General features: G+C 44.3%; 1 protein-coding gene across 9 annotated transcripts in view; it reads right to left on the bottom strand.

Annotated features, from left to right (window-relative positions):
* Positions 1-12705, bottom strand: part of TNIP1 (TNFAIP3 interacting protein 1) — an 80419-nt gene that overhangs the window by 22757 nt on the left and 44957 nt on the right. For 5 of the 9 annotated variants that reach the window (XM_061617414.1, XM_061617409.1, XM_061617413.1 and 2 more), the window contains 3 exons: positions 6287-6478; positions 4888-4947; positions 3957-4051 (listed from right to left, as the gene is read on the bottom strand). In XM_061617414.1, the coding sequence (XP_061473398.1) occupies positions 3957-4051; positions 4888-4947; positions 6287-6478 (347 nt within the window). Of the gene's footprint in view, positions 1-3956; positions 4052-4887; positions 4948-6271; positions 6479-12705 lie in introns of all 9 variants that reach the window. The other 4 variants (XM_061617415.1, XM_061617410.1, XM_061617411.1 and 1 more) reach the window with 2 other exon arrangements.

Genomic DNA, 12705 nt, shown 5'->3' on the forward strand with positions numbered 1-12705 from the left:
CAGCTTGATCACCGAGATCATCTGCAGGAGCTGCTTTGATCATTCCGAGTTGGTGAGGCTCATTTAACATTGACACAAAATCGACCCTTCAGTGTCATCAGCTCAGTTCTCTGGAATGCTCTGCCAACAGAGATTCAGCAGGCGCCTTCTGAAAACCTTTCTGTTCCACCATGCTCATGCAGACAATTAAGAAGATGCTTTTTTTGCAACAGCTGGCCTTTGTTTTTATTGTATTTTTAATGGTTTTTATTCTATGGTGGTGGTGGTTGTTTTTAACGTGTTGTAAACTGCTTTGATGTTTTTAATTAAATAGCAGTATACAAATATTTTTAGAAATAAATAAGTGGCATGGGAGTGGCTGGCAAGAGGGCATGCTTATTCTGGCACCCTGTGAGGGCTTGGGAAGGGGGGCGCTTCTTCTGCTGCCCCTCTCAATCTGCAGCATGACTCATGACAGGGCTGTTCCTACTTCCAGATTTACAGGATAACGTGGAAGTGCAGCGGTCAGAATTCACAATACCCAGGAAATTCACTTCAAAGCTCCTTACAAAAGTGAACAAGGACTTCTATTCTTGCCTGCCACAGGATCAGTGCCAAAGCCAGCGTCATATTACTCATTAATTGGTTAGATTTCTAGCCTACCTTTTCATGGCATGCTCAAGTTGGCCGATAAGAATTGCTCAAAACATGTACAATAATTCAGTACAAAAACCATGCAAATGTAAGAATCCCCCTACTGAAGAAGATTTTGATGGGACCTTGGAAGGAGATGATCAGGCCTATTCCCTTAGCTCAGCCTTTCCCAACTAGTCTGCCTCCAGATATTGTTGGACCACAACTCCCATCAGCCTCAGCCAGCATTGCCAATGGTCAGGAAAGATGGGAGTTGTGGTCCAACAACATCTGGAGGCGCACTGGTTGGGAAAGGCTGCCTTAGCTAGTCACTAGTAGAAGGATATAAAATTATGTAGGGTGTGGAGAAAATGGGGAGAGAGAGAGATAAGTTCCCCCCCCCCTTTCATAGTGCTACTATACAGGGTCATCCACTGAAGTTGAATAATAGAAGATTCAGGGCAGACAGAAGGAAGTACTTGTTCACGTAGCTCATAGCTAAAGACGTAGTGATTGCCATCAACGTAAATGGGTTTAAAAGGGGATTAGACAAGTTTGTGGAGGAAAGGCAATCAATGACTACTAGTCATGGGGGCTATATGCTAACTCTAGGATCAGAGGCACCATGACTCTGAATACCAGGTGCCGGGGAATAACAGCAAGCTGTTATTGCCTTCATGCCCCGCATGTGGGCTTCCCATAAGCAATTGGTTTGGCCGGTACAGGAAACAGGATGCTGGACTAAATAGCTCTTGGGTCAGACCCAGCAAGCTCCTTCTTATGTTTTTATTTATAGTCATTAAGGGACTTTCAATGACAGCAGCACTGAGGTGGCAGCAGCATTACAGTAAGTTGCTATGGGAGATGCTATGTATAGTGATAATAAGCAGAGGGTGGCTAGCATCCAAATGGGCAATCAAAAAGAGAAGGTCAAAGACCAAGATGCTGGAGAGTGGGAACTTTTACTTTTGATAAAACTCAGCGCGTTTCAGCCTGTTATCTACAGGCCTTCATCAGGGGATAATAGCTTGTAAGATTAAAAGACGAGCAAATCGCTCTCTGTACTGTACCAGACGTGATATTGGTACAGTACAGAAAGCGATTTGCTCGTCTTTTAATCTTACAAGCTATTATCCCCTGATGAAGGCCTGTAGATAACAGGCTGAAACGCGCTGAGTTTTATCAAAAATAAAAGTTCCCACTCTCCAGCATGTATAGTGATAAGTCAGACGTGAGCAGACCTGGAAAAATTTCTTCTTTATTATAGAGGTCAGGGGGAAAAAAAGGACAATTGCCCCAAAAGTTTGGAATGCAAGACTCATGTCCTCTTTTCATGTTTTTTTTGGGGGGGGGGAGGGATGATATCTACATTATATGAGGGAGATTTTCCTGTTGGCAACATGTTTTACATTCTAAAGCTTGCACAATCTCACCAACACAATTTGGTGCAGCACAAGCTATCAGTATAAGATCACTTTCTCGAGGGTTAACTCTGCAATTGTGGACCACAGCGGGGACTGCTCAGAGTGCATGAAATTCAAAGTCAAGACAGTACCTCTAGACGGCAGCATCTTGAAGAGAAAAAATAAGTTCCCACTTTTAGAAAGCACTTCTGTGTATGAGCAAGCACTACCTAGGGTTTGATTGGAATAATCAATAAGCTGAATGCTAAGCTATCCAAAGAAGGCTGGCCTTTCCCAGATGAAGCCATCAGGCCCCCAATGATGTCTACTGTCACTAGGGGATTGCTGTTTGTGTCTTAAAAAAATCAAAGGACTTCATGACCTCCAAAGTGCTTGAATCAGAGGTGGGAAAGACACACCAGCTGCCTGAATGTGGTTCTCTAGGCAGTTCTGCATTACCTTAGCAAGCGTGAAGAAAACCTTGCTGCTGCATCACTAGTGACGGTGTCTAGCAGGCTGGGAAACCAAAAGGTAAGTAATCTATCATTTGTATCCAACCTAGGCCAGGAGAACATGTGGGCATCTCCACCAAAGTTCATAAATGGGAGGAAACGGGAAATTATCTCTTGGGCCTTCCCAATGAGGCATTCCAGACTGACATTTGTTGCACCATCTCAGAGAGAGACCTAGTTTCAGGTTAGAGAAAGCTTGACACTGCAGGTGTTTGCCTGAAACAGTGAGGGCTAAGAGTGTGTAGAGGGGCGGAGGCAGGCTTGCAAACCCCACCCCAATGTCCCCAGATACCCTGGCTTTAGACTTCTGCTGTCTGGAGTGGGCTGCTATGCACATGCAACCAGGTATGCTGAGAAGCCTCCATGCAAATGGGAACCCCTATATTATTAGGATATCCAGTCGCATAGAGGCTTCGATGTGCATTGAACAAGCATAGAAGCCCCCTTCTTTCCACTCAACAGCACACTCAAGGACACTGAGGACGAGGGTTGCATGTGCTCTCCCACCCCTCTATACACTTTTAACCCTCACAAGCTGGGACAAACATCTATAGAGGCTCTTTGAGCAAAGGGGGTACTTCCTGTCCCAAGGTGGGCCAACACTGGTATTAGCCCCTTTTTTAAAACTCAGGGACTTTGGGAGCCCACATTGGGATAATGCCACACCCTGTGCCATCCAACACAAGGAAATTCCCTTAATCGCTGTCTGGGAATCTGCCTTGTCTAAGAGCCCCCCAAATCCTGCTGCTGGGTTTATCTTTAATCACACTGCTTTTATTAATTCATCGATATTTAACAATGTTTTATTGATGGATTCTCTGTTTTTATTGACATATTTCTTTGTATAATGTTGTATGTATATTTTTATGTAAACCGTTTAGGGATTTTGCATGAATGAAATGGGAATGGCACTTTTCAGGGAGTGGCTCCATTCCTTTGGTTCTTTACTAACCTGGACTGGATCCTCAGTATTCTCTGCCACTACTGCACTCCCCTTGCAATCCAGCATGGGAGCCCCCCCCCCCTGGCTCTTTTAACACCATGTCAGGGTGGCTGTAAAGTTGGGCAGGTCTTCAGCTTGCTCACCATGGGCAGAGCCAGAGGGATGTTAGGAGCACAGAAAGCTGCCTTATACCGAGTCAGACCATTGGTCCATCAAGCTCAGTATTGACAAGCAGTGAATCTCTAGGGTTTCAGGCAGGGGCCTCTCCCAGCCGTACCTGGAGAAACCAGGTATTGAACCTGGGACCTTCTGCACTCAAGGCAGATGCTCTGTCACTGAGTTACGGCCCTTCACCTCACATGGTCACATTTCAGGCTTCCAACATTAATTTCAGTGGCATTAACAGACACACACAATGAAAAATCCTAAACCGCTGCTCTGCCCAGCATGCTTATACACTCCTTTCCCCATTTGACATGCCCTCACCACAGCTTTTCTGAAACCTGGTTCCTTTGCTCTAGTTCCTTCTCCAACTTTGCCCTCAGCTCCTCATTCTCATTCCGCAACTCCTCACACAATGCCTATTGAAAAAGACGAAGAAAAAAGCATCAGCAAAGGGCCATTTGCTTGTTCACATATTTGCCAAAGGGCTTCTGGCTATAAGTCACCTTCTGCTCTTAACGAGGTGGCCATGTTAGATCTGAATTTCCTCATCCCAAATCATCTTACCTTTTCTCTCAGATTTCGACATGATGCCAAAACTGGATTTCCCCCACACCCCCTTCTCTGATATTTATGTCCCACCTTCCTTCCAAGGAACTCAAGACAGGAACTTTGCCACCATTTTATTCTCTTAACCACTTTGTGATCAGGCTGAGAGATGGTGACTGGCTCGGGCTCACCCAGTGAGCTTCTGGCTGAGTGAGGATTTGAACGTATATATCCCTAGTCCTAGTTTGCCCCTCTAACCACGACACCGCCCTGGAGTAAAACGGCAGAGATTAAACTCGTTTGTTGAAATCACCAGCTGAACGGGACCAAACTAAACAGGAGCTTATTCATGTTGTTTGGCTTTGCATGCTTTTGTCTTTCTTTTAAAAAAAATAGTAGATGTGTATGTGGGTGGCAGATGGATAGGAAGCATAGGAGAGGGGGCCTTTAAATCTTTTCTTCTGTCACAGTTCTCGTAAGAATCAGCCCGTCTCCCCCTGCACCTGTTATTTGCAGTGGGATGAATGTTCCATTGCAAACAGCAGGTGCAAAGAGGCAGTATCTGAGTGGGATTGCTGCAGGAACAAAAGGGTTAAAGTCCTCCCCACCCTCACAGCACACTCTTGATCTGACTGGCTCCCGCCTTCATGCTGGATGTTTGTTGTTTTAAACCAAGGTCAAATGACATGAACAAAATCTTGTTTACCTTGGCCCACAGAAAGAAACATTTCTCAGGAAAAAGAAAATAAGAGTTCGGCATCACTACCTGGGAATAAAAAAGCATGACCCAGTTACTCCTGCCTTTTGATTACTTCCCTGGTTGAGTTTACCTACAGAAAGCAAAAATAGCCTTTATAATGGTCAATTACACAACAGCCTTCCCCAGGGAAAAGTCTGCCTCCTTCCCCTAGTGGTCAGTTTATGACCTGAAAGTGGGGGAGGGGGGCACGGTGAAGTGTGTCATGCTTTAGACATTTGCCTCTTTGAGGGTGTGTCATATCCTGAAAATTCCCAATCCTGGTTGGAAAGAGACGAGATAACGGAAGAAAAACTCAACAAAAACCCATCAGAGAGATAATGTTGTCCCCATTGACAACAACTCTAGTACTGGTAGTCCAACACAGGTGCATTACTCATTGTTGTGAGGAGCTTTTACATGACCAACAGTAGGCCATGGCAGCAATGGCTTCACAGCACATGGACAGCACCAACACTGGCTGTGGTAACCACATGACTGGAAACACATCTTCAATGGGGTTTACTTATTGCTACCAGTGCTGTAGTGGTTAATAGCATGAACTGCAATCCTGAAGTCCCCAGTTAAAGCCTTAGCTCAGCCATGAATGCATTGGATGGTCACTCCTATCTCTCAGGCTTGTTCCACAGCTATCACATGGGAATAACAACTCTGACCACATCTTTCTTTAAAAGCAGGGTGAGTTGGAGGGGTGACACAGAAGGAGAAGGAGGAGATATTAAAATGTGATCAAATTGAAGGGCCTAACAGATGTACTTTGGACATACTAAGGATGTGCTAGAATTTCACCCAATTCAGATTTGCTACGAATTTTCCATTAATTTGCTTATTTTCAAGAATCAAGGACTGGATTTTAATGTAGCAAATTTCTACGGCTAATTTTGAAAATGGACTTTTTTAAAAAAAATCTGCCTTTAAAATATCAATTTTAAGAATGATAATTTAACAATATTTCCTTTTAAAATATTTTTAAAAATGTCCAAGTGAAAAAACCACACAGAACAATAAAAGCAGGGGCTAGCGGGTAAAGAATGACCTCGAATCGATGCCAGCTTGCTAGGTGGATGGAATGTTTTTGAACTGGCACAGGTCAATGGATCCCATCCCTAGGGCAGATGCATCATTACAAACTGGCCCATGCACATGACAGAAGCATATTCAAGCAGTGAGGGGGTGCATGAGTAATGTTTCCACAGGGGAAGGATTTTACCCATGTTCCACATACATCTGTTTTGGCCACTTAATGGAATTTGGAAGGGGAGGTGAAGGAAGAGAAAAAGCAGAGGTGGGTGTTCAAGGAAACCGAGAAGCAAAATGAACTATGCACATCTACCAGCAGGCTTCGGACCTGAAGAATGGATGTCCTCTGTTCGTTCTTGTGCACCTTGGAGGCCAGGCGGTTGAACTCCAGAGCCATGCGCCCCAGGTGAGCAAAGAGCTGGGTTTTGTCCGACTCCTCAGCAAAGAGGCTAAGTGTGTTCTCCAAGCGCTGAAGGTGGAGCATAAGGTTGCCGTCCTCGTTCTGGAGTGGCTCTATGACCTGCAAAAGACACTCGGGTTCAGCAACTTCAAAAACAGGGAGAGGAAAGAACAAGAGATAGTTCTAAACAGGTTCATAGAAACAGCTTGCCATCTTTTACTTCATTCACCCAAAGCGCACAGTAGAAAATATAGGTTTGCCTCCTTATGGTCTATTCCTGGGTTTGTTATTTATTTAAAGAAACAGGAACCACACAGGGGGCACACTGATAGGGACCATGGAAAGTGGGAAGCGGGGGGTCGCTTGCTTCTCCCAGCCAAGGCGTTTTCCTCTTGAAAATCTCTCCCTGAAGCTGCTGTTTGCTCCCAAGTTGTCATTTGTGGCAATGGGCACAGGAGAGAAGAGCCATACCTCCCCTCTTCACAGTCCCAATCTCAGTTGCTCTTGTGGCTGTTGCTACCTCTTAAAAAATAAAAATCAACCCACTTTCTCCACATCATGCATCATATTATACATCTGTATCATGCCCCCGCCATCAGCTTTAGTGGTGCTTTTCCTAAAATGAACAACATAGAAAGCTGCCTTATATTTGTTTTGTTGTTATGTGCCTTCAAGTCGATTACGACTTATGGCGACCCTATGAATCAGTGACCTCCAAGCGCATCTGTCATTAACCACCCTGTTCATATCTTGTAAGTTCAGGTCTGTGGCTTCCTTTATGGAATCAATCCATCTCTTGTTTGGTCTTCCTCTTTTTCTACTCCCTTCTGTTTTTCCCAGCATTATCGTCTTTTCTAGTGAATCATGTCTTCTCATTATGTGTCCAAAGTATGATCAGACTATTGGTCCATCTAGCTCATTACTGTCTACACTGACTGGCAGTGGCCCTCCAGGGTTCTCTCCCAGCCCTATCTGGAGATGCCGGGGATTGAACCTGGAACCTCCTGCATGCAAGGCAGATGCTCTACCATTGAGCTATGGCCCTTCCCTAAAGTTGTTCCTTACAAGGTATGTTTGTTTATTTATTTATTAAATTTATATCCCACCCTTCCTCTCAGAAAGAGTGCAGGGCAGCAAGCAAACGATAAAACACTGAAAACATATTTAAAACAAAACATCTTAAAAATATCTTTAAAACAAAGCATTTTAAAACATATTTAAAAAATATTAAAGCATCTTTAAAACAATCCCAACACTAATGCAGACTGAGATAAGGTCTCTACTTAAAGGGCTTGTTGAAATAATTTCTCTAATACTTTTGACATTCTGATTGCACTTTCCTGCATATCTCTTTCTCCTCTAAGAGATTCTTCTTTTGAGATGGGCTGACCAGGACTGTACACATTACAAAAGTATTCTCTTTTTGCAGTCTAAATGTAGAAGAGCATTCTAGGCATAAGGTAAAGTCAAAGCAGGGCTGCCACTCCAAAACCTGGGTTTAGTCCTTTTCTCCATGAGGACCTGTACCTGGAATGATCTAGGAATTCTGTGCTTTTGCCCATGGTATTCTGCAGTTCTTCTTTATCCTGGTTCTCACTGCCAATTCCACATGAATACATCTTAGCCATAACCAATAAACATGTCCAGTCCTCTCAGGCAGCAGATGCTGGAGGCAGTGGTGGGTGTTCCCTGGTAGTTCCTCTCTTTGTCACATGGCTGGTCCTTGCACTGCTTAAATTAGTCTGCTGTGCTCAGGTGCAGAAGAAGATGCTATCTCATCACCAGGTAGAGAAGAAAAATTTAACTGCTAGTGCAGTTGGCTTCTGTGCAAGAAACGGGAGTGACATCCTTTCCTTCACCTCAGGCAGCAAAATGTTTTACTGCCTGACCTTGCCAGTAAAAAGGATCCCCAGAACTAGTTTGCGTTGAAGCTTCTACTACCACCTAAAAGGTAGCACAGCACAACTTTTAAAGGAGTTTTTGTTTTACAGATCCGCAATCAACAAATTGTTGTTCTAAGCTTCCGATAGCTTGTTCTAAGCTTCCAATAGCTGCTTTTGGAGCGCTGAAAAGTTCTACAATGCTTCCATAAATAACAGTCAGGATGTAGCAGAAATCCTGGGGTACTTTGAGGATGGAACGTCTGTTACTTGGGTTCCTCCCTCTGCCATGTACCTTAGGGCAGGAGACATTTGCATATCCACTGGGCATGATTTGCGACTGCACTCCCCAGGCTCAGTTCCAGGATTTGTTTTTAGTACTAGTGTTCAGTACTAAACAGAGGTAGGTGGAGGGAGGGAGGGAGGAAGAAAGGAAGGAAAGAAGGAAGGAAGGAACTCTGATCATGTACAAATTGTCTTTCCTTTGCCACTGAGTAATGGCAGTCTGCCCTCTTCCAATATACATAGAGTTACAGAACATAGCTTCCTGGACAGACAGTATAGTGGCTTAACATAAGAAGAGCCTTCTGGAACAGGCTAGTGATGCATTTAGTTCAGCATTCTGTTCTCATTGTAGCCTACCAGATGCCTATGGGAAGCCTGCAAGCGCGACCTGAGTGCAACAGAACTCTCCCCTCCTGTGGTTTCCAGAAAATGGAATTCAGGAGCATACTACTTCCAACAGTGGAGACTTGAGATCAAGATACTCCTAAAAAGCAACTCACTCCCCTTTTATGCACACCTCAGAGGGAATATGGGAAATTGCCTTATACCAAGTCAGATCATTGGTCCCTCTAGCTCAACACTGTCTACACAAACTGGCCATGGATTCACAGGATTTCAGGCAGGGTTCTCTTCCAGTCCTACCTGGAGATGCAAGGGATTGAACCTGGAGCCTTCTGCATGCAAAGCAGATGTTCTATCATAGAGTTATGGCCCTTCCCAAGCACAGGCTTAACAATAAAACAACAACAACAAAAGCTTAACGTACCCCTTCGCTCTCTGGCATGTGCCTCTGGGTAAGGATTTCATCCCAGGATTCATTCTGTTTGCTTTCCCTATCTTTTCCACACTGCTAAAGGAAAACACTTCTGCAACTTGGACCAACGTTTCAGCCTTAACTTCACTCCCCCTTTTCCTTCTTCTCTTACAGAGCTTTTGTTCCTCTGTTCCAATATTTACCTCTGAAGCTGTATTACTGGTTTCAGTTCCAAACCACTGGTGCACATGATCTGTCAGAAGCTCTACAGCTGAAGTGTATTGCCTTTATACAAGCCCCTGGGTTTAAGGCACACCTGCCCTTGATAAACAGCCACACAGCCCTGCCCTATGACTGACGTGCACAACTGCCAAGCCTTCATTGTCAAGCCAAGTGTTGGGGAGCACCAACCTGGCCTCGATTGTTATGGCTGATTAGCTGCTTTGTTGCCTGGGAGATGCAAGCCATTATTCAGAGCTAAGTGTACCCAGTTAGGTAAGAGCCGTCACCCTGCCTAGACATAGCAAGCATGTCCAAATCAGGCTGCATGCCAGTTCAGAGAGTCACCTTGCAGGCAACCCATCAGAAAGGAATCTTTGAAGGTAAAAGGCAGGGAAGTACCACCTTTCACCCGGGGCTTACTAGCTGACTCATCATCTTCTCTTCAGTGAACTTGGTCCAGAATTTTTTTAAAAAAACCCAGTCTTGCAAAAGACGTTGCCCATCTCTCTTGCTGCTGACTCATAAGGGAAAAAGACAAGGTATCCATAATGTGTAGAACTGTCTTTGATGCCAGGCCTTTATCACTTCATGTGTTTCTAGTCCAATATAAGTTACTTCAAGGAAGATAACTGTACTCTGGACAGGTTCCAACTAGTTCTCTTAGATGGGGATGGGGAACCTATGGCCCTCCAAATGATGCTGGACTACAACTCCCATCACCCCCTGCCCATTGGCCATGTTGGCTGAGGCTGATGGGAGTTGACAACCAACAGGTTTTCCATCCCTGCCCTATAACCTTACAGCTTTTGTATCTGTACTCTTACAAAAACTGCACTGCCACCCCACCATTTCAAATAGGGAACAAAGCTGCTAGGAAGAAAATGGTTAGTGCAAAGCAGTGTTTGCAAATGCAACCATCAGGATATTTATTTTTCAGAAGTCACAACTGTATTACCACAGCCAGGGCTTTGTAAGTATTGCAAATGCTGAAAAAGACTTCTTTATACAAGGGTGTCTAAGATCTGGCAGATATTATTACAGATTTCCTATTGAAAATGCAGCTTATGGCTCTAGAATAGCAGCACACAATTTATATATAGACTCCAATTACAATGTTAAGAACAGTAGCAGGAGAGATAAAGCCTCAGACATGCTCTATGGTGAAAATGTACCATGATATCTACCGAAATGGGTTTCTACAAGAGCCTTTTTCAAGAATAAAAGATCTTACATTATCTTATTCTGATGGCAACAGCTATCCCAGTTCTCATGGAGAACATTTTATCCATTTTAGATGCTACTTGTAGTAATCCTGGTTAATATCAAAGCCTCAGAGTGTCATTTGGGAGTAGAAATTGCTTGTGAATCAATCTCTCTCCTTGACAGACCTTGCTCAAGCTCTAGATCAGTCTTTCCCAACCTTTGGGTCCCCAGATGTTGTTGCACTAAAACTCCCATGAGCCCCAGCCAGCATGGTGAATGGGCAGGAATGATGGGGATTGTAGTTCAGCAACATCTAGGGTCCCAAAGGTTGGGAAAGGTTGGTATAGATATTTTTTCCAGGCTCATCTCTCAACTTTTCTAAAGCTTCCATATATCTCCATCAACTGCTGCCATTCACTTCAATATATGATATCACATACAACCAGCTAGATGCAATTCTGGCAGTCACAGTTCTTCCAATTGTACACGTCGGTTTCTGACTGTGCTTCCTGATCACAGAATCTGGGATGTTTTGTGTCTCAGAACAGCCAGATATTGAGAATATCTAATAGACATTCACAACACAATTAACTCTCCGATTAAACATTCTACATAAAAGAAAAAAGCATTGCAAGCAGTACGGAATTGAGCAGCCAAAGGCAGAATGTGAAACTTTTTGTGCATCACAATTTTTATGGGTTGTCACAACATTTAAGAAACCTTTGTGATGTACCAGAGTTATTAGTTGTTGTTTCTGCCAACAATAAAGCGTGGCTGCCTCTATTTTGGGAATCAGCAACAGACGCCTACGAGCACCCAGCCTAGAGCTTTGCCAGGAGTCACCTTGTCTGATACAATGCCAATTTATCTGGGAAAAGGAGGGTGGCTTTTTAACCTGCTTCAACCCTGGGAAGCAATATCTACAGGCAACTAACAGCATGCCAAGCTGTTGACATGACAACAACCACCCCCACTGCATTCGCCTGAAATATGCATGGCTATTTGCCCTGCCTAATTCCTCAAGCACCAACGCTGGCCTGACCCACACCTTCCCCAAATCTCAAAAAAAGTGGACATATTTTATTTTAAAGTAGCAGTTGTTTCCTTTAACTTTCTATTTCTTGGGCCTCACCCATCCTGGCTTAACAACAATGCATGAAGGGACTTGTTCTACTACAGCTTTAGAATAATTGAGCTAGGATTCCCCCTGCCGCTGTGTAATAGCCCAGGGAAACTCACGAGCAATACCAAGTAGAAGTGACTTGGCTCTGAGAACAAAAATACTGGCAAGGGAAGAGTGATCCATGTTTGCTAAGAAAAAGCTATGTGAAAATATTCTCCTAGTGGGAAGAGTCCCTTTCTCCCTTACGGTTAATACAGGAGCCTGATCTGAACAGCTATAACGTTTGGATTACATTTCTTGTTCTGCCATTGGCCAGATCCAATTTTAAGCGGGATCAATGTGAGAATGGGGAGCCGGGGGGGGGTGTTGCTCACAGCCAGAAATGAACAGGGCAGATTTTGGGATATCAACTGTTTTGGGGCCAACTGTTTGTTTGAAATAGGTATCAGTTTAAGTAGACAGGCTCGATGAGTGAACAGACAGCCATCTTTGGAGACACACCACAGATCCTTTTAGACCTCTAAAGCCCCTTGTATTAAAGGACTGTGAAACCTTTATAGAGGCAGGGGCACTATTTAAGGCAGGTACTAAGAAAAAGCAGCACATGACCCTTCAGGCAAGTTACTACCCCTTTGTTAAGGGAGGGGGGGAGGTTCAAAGGCTTTGCTAGATTGCTACGGTTAGTTTCATTTCATCACTCGGGTTTTTTCCGAACCCCTTTCCTGAGAAGTGTCACAGCCTTCTACCTAAGGCCTGTGGTGTTCTCTGCCATCCTGCTGGCTGACTGCCCAGGCCTGCGAGTCTGAGCTTCTAGCCAAGGACAAGGAAATAGCCAGCTAGCACGCAGCTTTGCTTATGTGAGCAAGAAAAAGGAAGGGGG

Source organism: Rhineura floridana, chromosome 3 (genome assembly GCF_030035675.1).
Source record: "Rhineura floridana isolate rRhiFlo1 chromosome 3, rRhiFlo1.hap2, whole genome shotgun sequence".
Taxonomy (NCBI): Eukaryota; Metazoa; Chordata; class Lepidosauria; order Squamata; family Rhineuridae; genus Rhineura; species Rhineura floridana.